Consider the following 15,404-nt stretch of genomic DNA (forward strand, 5'->3'; position numbering starts at 1 on the left):
AGGACACTTTTAACAAAAAAAGCCACATAATCTATGGGGCTTTTTGTCCGATCATAGTTTTAACCACACAGATGTATCTGCCAGAGGCTCAATGTTAGAGAAGCACAGACAGCAGCAGCTGTTTCTCTGCAGGAACTGGGACAATAAAGTTTGAGAATTAGAAATAAAGTGATCTTTACTTCTGAAATCACTAAAATTTCTGATCCATCTGTACATGGTCAGGATGAGTAAAATGTACGACAGGAGATGTCGACTTACTGGTGTTGATAACTCAGCACAGTACATGTGAGAATGTGTGATAAAAATTAAATTAGTGTCACAACTCACAAAAGCAAGTGAGAAATCTCAACCATGAAAAATTTCAAATAACTAGAAAAGTAAACCAGAAGGGCACTTTGAGAGAACACATTTTCTTCAGGGCCAGACTGCAGTGTTTAACTTATCACTACATAAACATTTTCTGGATATTCCAAAACTGTAAGAATTATATTAATGCAGATTTGTACAAAGCTGAAGGGTCAACACTATTGTTAGCTTATAAGGGTTCAAGGGACAAGACTGGGGGCTCAGATTCTCAAACGGATCCACGCACAAGCCGTGGTAGTCAGGGCTGTATAAATCTGAACCCAGGGATCTCTGTATTCTTGACATATTGTTAATAAATTTGTGTTCAACTGAGAACCAGGGCGCCTCCTGCTCCTTCCTAATCAACAAACTGCGCGAAAAGAGGTGAGAGGAGGAAGGAGTCAGATTAATAATTTTAAGGTATTTTGGTCAGACAGAAAGCACCACATTTCAAACAAGAGGTAATTGAAGTATTTGGGATTTAATACTAAGACATTATTTTGAGTGACAAACTGTAAAGTACCCTTCATGGTTTGAAAGGCAGCAGAGTGGGAAAAATGGCTAAACCTACAGTGAAGAGTACCCTGCTCCAGCAGTGTGAGAAGAATAGCTGAGTTTACAACTGCATTGTACCCTGATCCTTCTAATAGATATTACAGTGTGGGAAAACAGTAAAATTGACACTTAGATGTATGTTGTACACCTCACCTCATTTCCAACACTATCCATTAGCTGCTCATTTTGAATAGATGAATAGAAAAAAACTGTTTCCTTTTTGAAACCTTTGGCTCGATAGTCTGTTCTCAAAACACAACAGTCACATGGGGACTCATACAGGTTCACAAATGTGCAGGGCAGTATCAGTTACTTAAAAAACATGCACTACGCATGTTTTATAGTCTGTTATTAGGTATGGAAAACTGCCATACTAAGTCTTTATGAGCACACGGTAGGAAAACACAATGAGATGTGGGTTTCTCGGGCAGAAATAAAACCAGACAAAAGGAGAAGCATTATGTCTGAGCTACTGGAGAAGATTAATGCTACACTGAGGCTGTGTGTAAAATTTATAGTTTACTTTCTGTTCCGCTGTAGACCACCTGTACACACACACACACACACACACACACACACACACACACACACACACACACACACACACACACACACACACACACACACACACAAACACAAACACAAACACTTTGCACTGTCAGCTAGATCACAGCTGCTTCCACCTGTTCCACTATAAGGCTGTAGGGTAAACATAGGCGGCATGAGGACAGTCAACTTTAAAGAAAGAGAAAAGAAGCAGTGAGGGAACAGAGAGGGAAGAAAGAGAAGCAGAGGGATACGAAGAGAAAAACTTTGAGGAAGGTATAAAGAGGGAAAGAATTAAAAAAAAAGGACTAAGAAGAAGAAGACAGTCAGCCTTGTCCTACAGAACTCATGTTTGCAGCAAAAAGATGACAATAAGATTTTTATTTTTTTTTTCATAAGTTTAGCTTTCACTTCCTGTGGGAAAGGGGGATCTGGAGGAATGAAGAGGGTAATCAGTCCTGGAGCTGATAACAATCTCAGGAACACAATGACTCTGAACAACCACACTTTGGAGAAGTTAGAGCCCTCTGAACCACCAGCATAGCCTGAGCAGCAACACACTAATCTATACGCAGTCACTCAAGAGGAAAACTCCTCTAAAGGCACAACAGATTCACAACCTCACACTGCTGGTTCTGCTCTTTAAACCTACATTCAAATATTTCTGTTCGTTCTCCACTCCTTGAGTGAAGATTTATTGTCCATGTTAACCTTGAAAAAACAGTTTCACAGGTTCGGCAACCAACAAAACTGCTGGCTTCAGATCAGCTAACAATGGACTGTGTGGTTGCTTCAAAAACTAGTACTCTACAGGTTTAAGAAAAAATCTCAATCTCAGTCCATTACAGACAAGGAGTCTTTTACGAGCTCAGCTATCTCAGTTCATCAGCAAACGTGTAGGCTCCCTCACAAAGAGGAACATGAAATAGACATGAAAGGATCCCTTTAAGGTACTTTTGTTGGGAGCATAGTGATCTGGATGTACCTTTGTTGTTAGTCTGCATTAACTACTACAACCTTTTTCTGATTATTGAACTGATCTGACCTGTTTTGGTGTTGCCTCCCTTGTATCTGATTCTCTGTATAGCTTCCAGCAGCGCCTCCTTGTTGCCATGGGAACTCAGCTGGAACTCGGTCCGAGCATCATCACTGAACTGGGCGATGGCCACCTGCAGAGAGGCGGAGACAGACAGACAGGGTGAGATAAGGAAAATAAGTTTGACTCAAATGTCAAGATGACTAACAGAAAGTGAACTCAGATCATCTGGACCTCTGAGGCTTGATTGTTGCCTTAAAGTGAGCGCTTCCAATAAAAAAAGAAAATCCTGTCACCATATGCCCATGCTTATGTCCATCACAAAACCACTGAAACCACCGTATTTGTGCAGAGCAGCTGAAGTTCCTTTATCTGAGAGTAATAAAGCTAAATGTCTTCTCTTTGTGGTCAAAAACTCAATACTTTCTTCAACATTACCTTCAATCTTTGCAGAAAGCAAAAACAGACTCGAACAGATGCTGCCTTTGTTCACTGAAGCAAAAACTGTAATTACTGAAAATAGCAGTACTTCAGCCTCTGAAAAGTGTATGTTACACAAACTAGACCGAATATGACAAAGTAGAAGCTAATATGACATTTCACTGGCTGCAGTTTATGAGGGAAAACAGTGACAAATTTCACACTCTTTTTCTTTTTACTTTTTACACTGAGCCCATGAAGAAAAGGTTTGTGGTGCTTAACAGGCAGAGAACAGCCTTGTTTTGTAAGTGACTTGGTGAAAATTTGCTCAAATATATAAATAACCTAACTACCAAATCAGAGCTATAATCAGTTTAATTGGCTGACTCTACGAGCAGCAAACAACTCTCATTACCTCCAGACTGCTAATGGTGCTGTTGTTGGCTCGAGGTGGCCTGCATCTACCAGCCAACTTTCTCTCTCCTTACCATACAGCCAACTCTCTTACATTACAGCCAGGGCTCTGCTCTTTGTAGCCTTCAATGCCAGAGGGTGTGGGGCACAGTGAGAGTAGCAAACTGCTTAACATCAGACAGTACACAAATGAGAGAAAAGGGTTTAGCAAGCAGCTCCACAGTGTGACAAATGGACCAGCTGAGCTCTGCTGACACTGAGGGGGGTCATGTAGGCAAGAGGGAGAAAGAAATTAGTTCACAATGACAAAAAAGAACTACTTTCTAAGGGAGACTGGCATCATCACAGATGGACCGCATACTAAAGAAACAAACTGTAGATGGTAAAATGCACCATTATTGGTGTTGTGTTTGTGCTGTAGCAGTCTGGCCTTTATTCCAGCATTCAGTGCATCTAAACTAGAGCAAATATTCCTGCCAGGAAAGTAAATCTAACACAAAAACTAAGAGACTGAAATTCTGCAGGGTAAAATGAATACCATGTAAAAGCTAAATGGAAAAAAAAGGAGTAAAGATTGACTCTGTACGGATTTAATGTTCCTCCCCACTTTTTTTATAATTGAGGGCTGTGCTCCTGCAAATTCAACTGGGTACATCTCAGAGAAAATTAGGTGAAATTCTGCTCTTTAGTCAATGCAGCAACAGCAGCATTTCTAAAATGTAAAAAGTACAAAGCCTTGAATCCAATGAACAGAGAGTAAGGCCAGATGAATTAAGAATACGTTGTTCAGATGAGTGTATGTCATGTCCATCATTCCTATTTCTTTCAAATGTAACAAAGGGAATGAGAAATAGGAGGCAGGTTATATATAAAACAGACGTGAGAGAGATGAAGTCAGTCACCATCCTCTCTTATAGATGTACAGTATCTTGTCTCCATTATTCCATTATTCACTTAATGAAAGTCCAGTTTCACAGTGATTTGAGAGCAAATTAAGCCAATACTTCATTCTGTTCTCTTGAGTCGTGTAGGGAAAATGGAGGACAGAAGATTGGATGGTTGGCTGTCCTGTGTGACCCAGTCCCGTGCTATCACATCGCCATGACTGGCATGATTAAAGAGGAATCTGCCAAACACACACACACATACAAACTGAAAATGAATGAATGTACTGCATATCGCTAACTATATTTTCTCTTCTGTGGAGTTTCTTTTAAACCCACTGATTGAAAATGTCTGCCTTTTGTCATCTTGGGGTACTTTTGGCTGTATGCTTCTCATCTGTTTTCTGATGCCCATGAGGATACATTCTCTGAGACTAATAAAAAATAAAGTACAAAGGTGGTGAAAACAAATTAATAGCCTAAGGCACATTTACACTCACCGGCTACTTTATTAGGCACACCTATCCAACTGCGTGCAAACACAAATTTCTAATCAGCCAATCTCATGGCAGCAACTCAATGCATTTAGGCACGTAGACATGGTCAAAGTGATCAGCTGCAGTTCAAACCAAGCATCAGAATGGGGAAGAAAGGTGATTAAAGTGACTTTGAACGTGGCATGGTTGTTGGTGCCAGACGTGCTGGTCTGAGTATTTCAGAAACTGCTGATCTACTGGGATTTTAACCCACAACCATCTCTAGGGTTTACAGAGAATGGTCCCAAAAAGTGAAAATATCCAGTGAGCGGTATTTCTGTGGGCAAAAATGCCTTGTTGATGCCAGAGGTCAGAGGAGAATGGCCAGACTGATAGAAAAGCAACAGTAACTCAAAAAACCACTCCTTAAATTCGGTGTACACAGAAAAGCATCTCTGAACACAACACGTCCAACCTTGAGGCAGATGGGCTACAGCAGCAGAAGACCACACCGGGTACCACTCCTGTCAGCAAAGAACAGGAAACTGAGGCTACGATTCACACAGGCTGGTGGTGTAATGGTGTGGGGGATATTTTCTCAGCTCACTTTGGGCCCCATAGTACCAACTGAGCATGGTTTAAAGTCCACAGCCTACCTGAGTATTATTGCTGACCATGTCAATCTCTTTATGAGCACAGTGTACCCATCTTCTGATGGCTACTTCCAGCAGGATAACGCTCCTTGTCATAAAGCTAGAATCATCTCAGACTGGTTTCTTGAACATGACAATGAGATCCCTGTACTCAAATGGCCTCCACAGTCCCCAGATCTCAATCCAATAGAGCACCTTTGGGATGTGGTGGAACCAGAGATTTGCATCATGGATGTTCAGCCGACAAATCTGCTGCAACTGCGTGATGCTATCATGTCAATATGGACCAAACTCTCTGAGGAATGTTTCCAGTACCTTGTTAGATCTATGCCACAAAGGATTACGGCAGTTCTGAAGGCAAAAGGGGGTCCAACCCAGTACTAGCAAGCTGTACCTAATAAAGTGGCTGGACATGAGTCTCCAGTAGCAGTAGAGTGTGTATAAATATGAGCAACACTTCAAGAAGACTCCCAAAATTATGATTAAGACTGCGTTTTGATATCAGTCCTGGAGTTATGATGCATTTAGGAAAAACGAGGCAAAGTAAAAATTGTTCATCACAGTTTTTTTTTCTTTCATTTATCCTTTATGATTATTCATATTCTCCCCGATCAATGTGTAGGTGTGGTCGCACCTGTGTGCCATCTGGTCCAATCAGATCCAGTGATCCCATTGTGCTGTAGAGGAAACGTGTGATCTTCATGAAGTTGTCATCCCCGATGGACCAGGAACCATCAACCAGGAATGCCAGGTCAGCCTTGGCTTCCTTACACACTGGGGAGAGTAGAGAGAAAGAGATGTAGATTAAGTCAGCACATCGTTTGTCTCTGCATTTAAAAAAGTGATTGCATACAGAATGAAGGTCAGCAGAGGACAGAGCACAACTTGAATGTTAACTGACTGCCTAATGTATTCAGACTCTGAGTAAATATGCATAGTAAAAGCTGCACTGCAAAAATACATCTGCTGCAAAAGAGTAAATATGCAACGGCTGAATCCCCAGATTAGTTTCCACACTGTAGAGGTTATAAGATTAAAAGCTATAGCACACTCTCCATAACTTTCCCGGCTGATTTTATCTCAAAAATGAGTTATCTCCATTGACTGTTTTTCTCCCTTTTTGCAACTTGCTCATTCATATTCCTGGTCCAGGCAAGACTTTCCCTTACTCTCAGGTTCCTTAATGGCTCCCACTGGCCTTATCTCTGCTGCCATAAAGTTGTTTTGTGGTGTTAACAAGTTTTTTAAACTCCAATTCTTTACAGAAAAAAAAAAGCCCATCAGAAAATAACTTTAAGCAAGTCTTTTCCAAGGAGAGATGTGAGAGAAAATGTGTTGAGATTTTAAATGCTAATAGGTGCTAAAAGAGAAAAGGAGAGAATGCGATAAAAAAAAAAAAACTTCATAAAAAACAAACTAAAAAATCCACTTTACTGCAACATCCATTTTCTGCAGGAGACAAATGCTTTTATTCTAAATTTTACAGAACTTTAGAAGTGGAGCACTACTGCTTGTAACAAATGTCATGATAAAGGTCAGCTGGAAAATGTTTTGATTATAGAGTTTTATGCTGCTGATTGTGATAAAAGCTGTGATGATATTACTGAGAGCTTTTCTTTCTGTCCGTGTTATTATCGGTCTTCAACACTCTCACCACTCAACACAATCATTTCCCACCTCTTCTTTTAAACTGCAGCTGTATGTCTGCATGCTCACTCTGCTCATCACTGTTTATACTCTTCCACACATAGACCGCTGTTTCTCTTTACTTAAACACATAGGATCACCTTTGCTTACTCGTCCTCCCCATCTCTACGATTGTGTCCTGAGTAAAGGTTGCCTGTCATTGTAGACAGAAGAATTGGTCCGACAAAGGTCACAAACTTGGATGGAAATGCTTTCAGATGGGCTCAGCAGGTGTGTCTGTTTGGGTCTGCTGTGTTTGTGGTGCTCTTTCACCTGAGCCCATCAGACAGGAACAGAAGAGGTCTGGGTTGGACACAAGGGTTTGGACTCAAAAGTGAGTTATATCCACTGGTTGTTTCTTATTTTTTTTCTCTTCTGAATTAAGCACACTGATCACTCAATGTTTTTAACTTCACCATATGCAAACTTAGCAATCAACTAACAAAATGAATATCAAAACATGGACACAGGCGCTGATTTTTTAATCCTTCCTGAGCCAAAGACAAGCACAAAACACCACATTTTGAGACTTGTGTCAAAACAAGTGAGTCAGAAAACTACATCTAACAGCCAACAACACCTGAATATCAGCGCTGTCATTGCTTTGTGCTTTTGCCTTGGTAGCTTGCACAGGTATTTGTGAGCTGATGAAGTTGTAATACAAAAATGTATTTAGTTTCTGTTGATCATAATTCAAACTTTAAATTAAATTTCTTACATATTATGTCTCAATGTCCTGACCCTGTAACTTCATCATGATGTAATCAACTACACAATAATAATTGAGTTCAGAACTTTGGCAGGTAATGTATTTACTTGGGGTCATACCCAAGTGACCCAAGTTTGGATACACTAAGCGTGTTTCATAGCTTAGAGCCACAGGCACTGACTGTGTTTTGATTTCAAGAATGACCATGTGAACTGAGGACTTTCAGCTAAATAAGTGCTTTCATAAGTGCCACCAATCTGTCATTAGAGGCATTTCCAATGCTTAATTCTCCATCCATCCATTTTCTAAACCGCTTATCCTGTTAAAGGTCGCGGGTGGCTGGTCGCCAGTCAATCGCAGGGCTGACACATTGAGACAGACAACCATTCACTCACACCTACAGACAATTTAGAGTGACCAATTAACCTGGAGAACATGTTTTTGGGCTGTGGAAGGAAGACGGAGTACCCGGAGAGAACCCCTGCATGCACAGGGAGAGCTTGATAACTCCACACAAAAAGGCCCACCAGCCGAGGTGGAGATTTGAACCGGTGACCTTCTTGCATTGAGGAAGCAGCACTAACCCTTGCGCTACCGTGCAGCCCCTGATTAATTCTGACATAAACAAAAACTTAACTAGAATGTCTCTGGTGGGGAAAATTTCTGTACTTCAACAGCTGTTTTAAACCAACGACTTCCCCTCCAACTCAATAATCTAAAGCAAACCTTAGAGTAACATACTTTGATGTTTGTATCATTTTTAGTTCAGTGTTTGACATTGAACAAGCAAAGGGAGCAAAATGCATCCATATTTTGGTCACATTTAGACTATGAGCAAAATATAAAAAATGGTTTCAATTTCATACAGAAAAAATTCTGTTTAAATCAATCTCTATCAGAGGACAGAACTGAAGCACTGCAGGGGCTTATGATCTAAGTGTGGATGTCCTAGAATACTTTAAATAAGAAGTGATGTCAGACACTCTTGTCTTAAATTTAGTTTACTGATTTCTGTGTAACCGTTAACATATTAGCCTTATCAAAAGTAGCAGACAAGCCAACTTGATCAAACTGTAAATGCAAAAACATAAAGTACCTATCATGTCCTGCCTTCTTTTGTATTATCGGAACCTTGTATGCAGAAGCTTGAGTGCTGTGTTTGTGAGTAATAGTTACATTTAATAAAGGTTTTTGATAAAGGTGCTCCACTGGAGCACAAGCTGGCTGTTAGCGACCAGGTTAGCTCTGCTGGGCCAGAGGTAGAAACTAACAAAGAAGGATTTGAAAAGTATTCTTTATTTTGGCACATTAACCAGAAAGGTCTTTTTATAATTAACACAATCAATCCTGTTTGGATCATAGAAAGCTTTTGTGGCTATGACTATAGTCAACGAGTAAATAATGAAAACTAGAAATGCTGAGCGGCAAACAGAATACTCAAAATAATAATCCTGAGGAGGGAGAGTTCTATTATCACCTCATAAAACATTTAATCATTTCTGTTTGAGACACTTTTATGATGGGATTCTTATGAAGACAGCAACATTTTACAAGTTTTGTCTTCTTGACTTTGTATCATAAAAAAGTGTTTACAGGAACTAAGAAATGATGGTGTCAGGTCACTGCAGCCGCCATAAAAAGCAATAAATGCACCATGAAAATAACAATAGTAAAAAACATAATAACAATGTGTATGTGCATGTGTGAGTGCTTGTGTCAGGCTTTTTACTCACCTTCTTTGGCAGGCGGGATGGTGGGGGGCGGCTCTGTGGTGGGGGGTTCAGTTGGAGCTTGAGTTGGTGCTGGCACTGGATACACACACACACACAAGCACACGCACACACACACACACACACACACACACACACACACACACACACACACACACACACACACACACACATGCACACACACACACACACACACACGTGCACAAAGAGGGATACCAGACAAGGTCATCTATCACGATGGCAGTGACAAGTGGCACCATCATCAGGTTTATCTGCCGACCACACACACATGCAGGGCCGTACACATACACACAGTCAATAAGCCTGGGCAACAAGAGACAGCAGTCGCCTTTTTCTATTAGCCTGAAAGTTTTCTAATCTTTTTCTTCCTACAGCAGCTGAGTTCTGGACCTTTTTGGAGAGTGCAATCTGTATTTACAACCTCACATACACAAGAAATCCAGTTGCTGTGTTTAGTTGTGTTTATCTTTCTGTCCTCCGCTGGGTTACAGCAATCCGACTTTATCTCCGTGCTTTTTTCGGATATATTTCCTCCTTCCTTTCTATCGGGTAGGGACAGTGGGATTTCCTATTTCCATCAGTCTTGTGTACGTCTAACCAGAAACTCTTTCTTGGAGTCAAAACAGCCCCAGGTCAAGGCCAACTCAGTGCCAAGCCAATTACTCTGCAGAAAGAAGCGGGTTCTGTCAAACTGGAGTACAGCAAGAAAAACAGCTCTGAATCATCGTCAGCTGCCCTCAGAAGAGGATCTCAGTTTGGTGGCACAGTGTGGCAAATGATGCTGAACAGTGAACACTGTGGAGTTTCTGAAGTTTGGTGTCGGTTCAAGTCAAACATTCAGCTAAATATAGTTCTTGATTTGGTTTTCTCCGTCTGCTAATCCCTGTATTTTTCTGTCTCTTCTATTTTTTTCTGAATCAGAAATCTTTTGAGTGGTGGGAAATACATCATCCAAATAATTCTGTGAACAGGTCTATGATAAAAAAATTAAGTGCTGCTTTTATGTACTTTCTCTCAGTCTAAGTGATTCAATTTCATTCCACTTACTTCACTGCATCTTTATTTTGGAGGGAAATTTTTCCCTTTTTATTCCTACTACACAAAAAAATTACCATGTAGGTTACATTTCAAAAAATATGTTTATCACGTCTGTATAATGCATTCATATAGAAGAGACTACCCAACAGCATACAACACACTGAAAACAACATAGATTTAGTTATATATCGGTGCAGTCATTTTCTAAACTTTGTGAGCAGATTTGATCATGACTTGTTTTGTTTATGCACCAGTTTCACAGCTGTCCACTTTAAATCTGTGGATCAATCAGAAGTTCTGTACTTCCATGAGTCCATCCCTATCCATCTTTCTCTAATCCTTGTTTTGATTTTAGCCAGAAGCTGTTTGACACACCCCAGCTCCCCAGCTGACCAATGAAGTGAAACTATAGACTGTAATTTTTCAGTGTGAGAAAATGAGACATAGAAGAAAAAGAGAGACAGAGGAAAGCCGGAAGGTGAGCATCTGCTCACCTCTGTATCTTTACAGGAGTGACTGAGACAGGTGCATGGCAGAAGGTGGCTCAGACTGAGCAGAAGGAGAAAAAATACTGAAGAGAGTCTTGGAGCATTAACTGGAGAAGAAAATTTATGAGAACACGGAAATAGGGTCGAATTTGAGTCAATGTCCCTGAATACATCTAATTTACTGTGATTCTTCCTGTTTACAAAGTTACACATGTAGTAGTTTATAATTTCAGGAATATTTATAACATACGTGTCATGTCTGTAATGGAGACAACAGGTCCTTCCATTTCCTGCAGCTGGCTGTAAATGCTGATCTGGTATTGGCTGCTGGGAGTGAGGTCGTAGAAGCACTGCCGGGAAGCGCCACCTCCAAGCCTCATTTCTTGCTTCTGACCATCTGTATGAAACAAACACAAAAGTACAGTTTACAATGAAAAAAGTTCAGATCAAGCACTAAAACCTAAATACACTCCTGTTACTGATTTAAGAAAAGAGCTCCCCAATACCTAGCTGCTGTGTTTTATGTTCAAGCATCTCAACTTGTGGCTTTGATTGCTTTCTTCAAGAGTCTGATGCTGAGCTGCTTTATCCGAGAATTTTGGCAGCAAAGTGCCTTGCTCAAAGCAAAATTAAAGGTTAAGATGCTTTTAATCAAACCGAGTCAAAATGCACAGAAATGTTTTGGTCTTCAGAAATCTATGCAAATCCTCTTTTTTTCTTGTTTATATTAATTGAAAAGTATAAAAAATAAAACAAGTTTAGAGCCACTATCATGAGTCAAAGTTAATAAAACTTCTTACAAGACATATCTGGGATTGACTGCTCATTTTCCATAATCTATCTTGGTAACATCCCTTCCCACTTCTCAAAAAAAGACAAGTACCTAGTTAAGATTTTATTAGCAGCTAGTAAAAACTTAAAAACTTAACCTAAGAGCAGAAACTCTTGCAAAACTGGGAAAATGGATTGTGTATATATCCTTGAAGGCTTGAACCACTACTCTATAAACTGACTGTTTTTTTTTCCTTTTGTCACAGTGACATCAAGATGTATGGATGACCCTCTGTTCATTATCTTTGAGCTGAACTATTTTTCTTATGCTTGTTTGCTTTATCTGGAAAAAACATCAACAAAAATAAAGTATAAAAAAAACTAATAAAACTTCTACATTTTAACCACAGACAAACATAAATATATACAAATGGAGATATCAGAGAGTACACATTACAATAACGAAGCTCAGTGATTAAGTGCTTTTTCATTTATTTACTGCTGCAGGAAGGCAGTTGACCTGACAATTCAGTTTTAATTACAGTAGAAAAAACATCATAATATTGACCAAAAGATAAAATGAGTTATATCGCAACAATATCTCATTGCAGAATTAAAGAATTCTCAGTTGTTTTCATTTTGACAAGCTGCAGAAGGACAGCATTCCCAAAAAATGTGAACCAGAAATCACGTTGGCAGCCAAAAAGAGAAAATTGGAAAATGTAAAGTGCACATACACGCACACTAATAGCTGCCATTTGTCACTTTCATTAGTCTAATTCTATTTCCTAATGTGTGTGTAATCTTTGAGAGTGACAAATTAGCTTGTCCTCCGCACAGGAAACAGCCATAGATAATAAAGTTTAGAGAAACAGCTGTCACTGAGAGGCTGCACTCATCCATTTGAGAAGGTGTTTAAGCAGCTGCTTGGCTCTGTGTGGATTAAACCCAATCTCTAAACTCCAGCTTGACTATCCAGCCTCAGCTCAGGCAGGAGGCAGGGTGAGACTGAGATAGCTCTGAGTATGTGAGAGGAGGAGGATCACACGAAGATGTTGGGCGAACAAATACATAACTGTGCTTGTTTTGTAAAGTAGAGGTTGACTTAAATCATTAATTGTCTCTTTATTTGCAATAAACTATTTTAGTTTGGAGTTACCATTTAAAACCAGCTTTTCTTGCAGAAGACACTCCAACATGGCAGATCAACAAACATGTCTTCATTGAGCAGTTTATCAATTATAGTTAGGTCACACCTACATCTTACACTTTGAATTGTTTAGTAAATTCATTTAGTCTCATATAAGCTAAGAAAACATCAAACTATGACTTAAGTGTCAGATTTACTTCTGAATATATTTTTCACTACCCTCATGAAAGTTGTGCAGGTTTGAATATCATCTGAAAACAGAAGCCTCTCATTATGTAGCGCCATGTAGGAGCCTATGCATCTTTCTGACATTATCGTCTGAGAGGTGTTTGTGAAAACCCATCATTGCTTCATGTTCTGTTTTCTGTGAGACCTTTCCACACAGGCTGACATTTGAAAAATAAACACGGACAAAGATTTTCTCACGGACATATAAATAATAAAAGGAATGAGCAGGTATGCAGGAGTCAACAGGTTCATGTAAAAACAGGCTTCAGCAGAAAGAACGGTGTTCCAGTGATAACTTATGACCAACACAAACACACACATCATACAGGAAATTATGTCTCTTTCTCTGAAGAATATAAAGAGGCTGTCAGAGTTTTGACTGTTTCAACTGTAGATTTGTTTTAAGTTTATGATGTATCAGTATTAAATCAAAGGAAAATCAGAGGCAAAGATCTGACAAAGAAAATGCTTTCATTATTTTTCTTAAAACCATTTGTTTTAGGTACATTTTGGTGCACATCTTGGCTTGTTACTTTTCTTCATCCTAATTTCCTCTCCTTTCATTTTTGGCTTCCTTTTTTTTCCATTGTAGCTTTGTAAGCATTGTATATAACAGCCTCTTAAGGTCATAATTTCTTTCCACACATTTTATTTCTGTTACAGTAACTTAATCAATTCTCAAAGCAGATTCCTCCTAGGTCATTAACTGGGGAGGGATTACATGCACTGTATTTCCTTTCCTTTGTGAAAACAGGGATTCATGAATATATTCTGCACAGTGTAAACCAGCGCCATGTGAAAATGACAGAATAACATTTATTTCCCACAGGGTTTATAGCATTACCGATCCAGATGACTGGAAAGGCACATATATAATCGACATGCATGTGACACACTGGGAGAGTCCTGAGTTAACTCGTCTCTGTGTTAATAACACAGTGAGGAGACATTTTCACGAGGACAGGCTGTAAATCTTTGAGGACACATGTGCAGACTTTGGAGTCTGAAGCAGCCACCTCACCAAATATCAAAACCCTAGTAAAACTTTTGATTTAGTGATTGAATTTTATTCCAGTCACTTAGTTGGCAGGAGCCATATTTCTCACATTTCTTAACATGGAACAGTGGAACATGTGGAGATGAATCAATGTGCTCACAGAAAGGTTGGATAGAGTAGATGTAGAGTTTTTGTTTACTCATTTTGGGACAACTGCTTTAGAAAACGAAATACCTCCTCACAAAAACCAGTAGATATTAAGTTCTTTCACAGTAGTCAGGTGAGATTGAAACCATGTTTAATGTTAAAGTTACACTTAATTTACATCAGAGTCAAAAAATCAACCAAGACCTGACTCAGAGTGATTAGAAGTCTGTCTAGTGTTAAAAGCAGAAAGTCTGAAACCAAGATATAAACTATTTGTTTTACTACTTTTTTGGAGCATAGAAAAGTACGGGAGACCACACAAAAACAAACAAACAAAATAAATGTACTCACTGAGCGTAGACTGTATGGAGACTCTGTATGATGTGGCGTGTAGAAGAGGCTGCCATTGGGCACACATGCTGTCAGGGCGCACCTGGTAGGTTGACAAGCCAGAGACACCGAGGTACACTGAAAATACACACAGAGGGGCAGGATTACACATCATCTAGTCATTTTAATTAACTAAAAAACCTTTGGCATCATGATCAAAAGTAACCATGAAGAGCATTCCAAACAAAAAAAAAATTATTATATTAACAACAAATAGGTTTAAGTTTAACACTGCCTCTCATCCAAGACAGATCACTCTAAGAGAAACTTGGCAGAGATACTGTAAGTTATGACTACTTTGAAAGAGCTGTGGTCAAGTTTGTTTTTAAGTGTAACATGAGTGCATTAAACCATGCGTACTTAACTTTACAATGCACCAGTTACACTCAAAGAAATGAACGACACCAGTGTGAAAATATACTTTTAAGAGATTTCAGAATTCAGAGTCAGCAAGTTTTTGCGAAAGCTTGGACTGATAGTCTGAATTATGCATCAAACAGACACGTTGCTCTTGAACAATAAATCAAAGAATAGAAAAACTCAAGTGTTATTGAGCCTACAAAGTTAAAAGTGTTTCATATCTATGGAGTTTAACAGTGGAAATGTTTCAATCTGACAGTCCAGTTACAGCACAGAGTTGGGAAGAAGTTGGAGAAATTCCCAAGTTGCTCAATTGGTCAAGCTTGGTTTTTATCTTTGTTGCTGAGGGACAATAAGGAA

At 39.3% G+C, this 15,404-nt stretch overlaps 1 protein-coding gene across 2 annotated transcripts in view; it reads right to left on the reverse strand.

Annotated features, from left to right (window-relative positions):
• The window catches only part of col14a1a (collagen, type XIV, alpha 1a), a 129,287-nt gene that overhangs the window by 47,212 nt on the left and 66,671 nt on the right, over positions 1-15,404 (reverse strand). For both annotated transcript variants that reach the window (XM_074682658.1, XM_074682656.1), the window contains 5 exons: positions 14,646-14,762; positions 11,252-11,398; positions 9,458-9,532; positions 5,964-6,103; positions 2,492-2,615 (listed from right to left, as the gene is read on the reverse strand). In XM_074682658.1, coding sequence (XP_074538759.1) covers positions 2,492-2,615; positions 5,964-6,103; positions 9,458-9,532; positions 11,252-11,398; positions 14,646-14,762 — 603 coding nt within the window. The remainder of the gene's footprint in view (positions 1-2,491; positions 2,616-5,963; positions 6,104-9,457; positions 9,533-11,251; positions 11,399-14,645; positions 14,763-15,404) is intronic.

This window comes from Halichoeres trimaculatus, unplaced genomic scaffold (genome assembly GCF_033239565.1).
Source record: "Halichoeres trimaculatus isolate MK-OKI-2021-1 unplaced genomic scaffold, fHalTri1.1 fHalTri1_scaffold_12, whole genome shotgun sequence".
Taxonomy (NCBI): domain Eukaryota; kingdom Metazoa; phylum Chordata; class Actinopteri; order Labriformes; family Labridae; genus Halichoeres; species Halichoeres trimaculatus.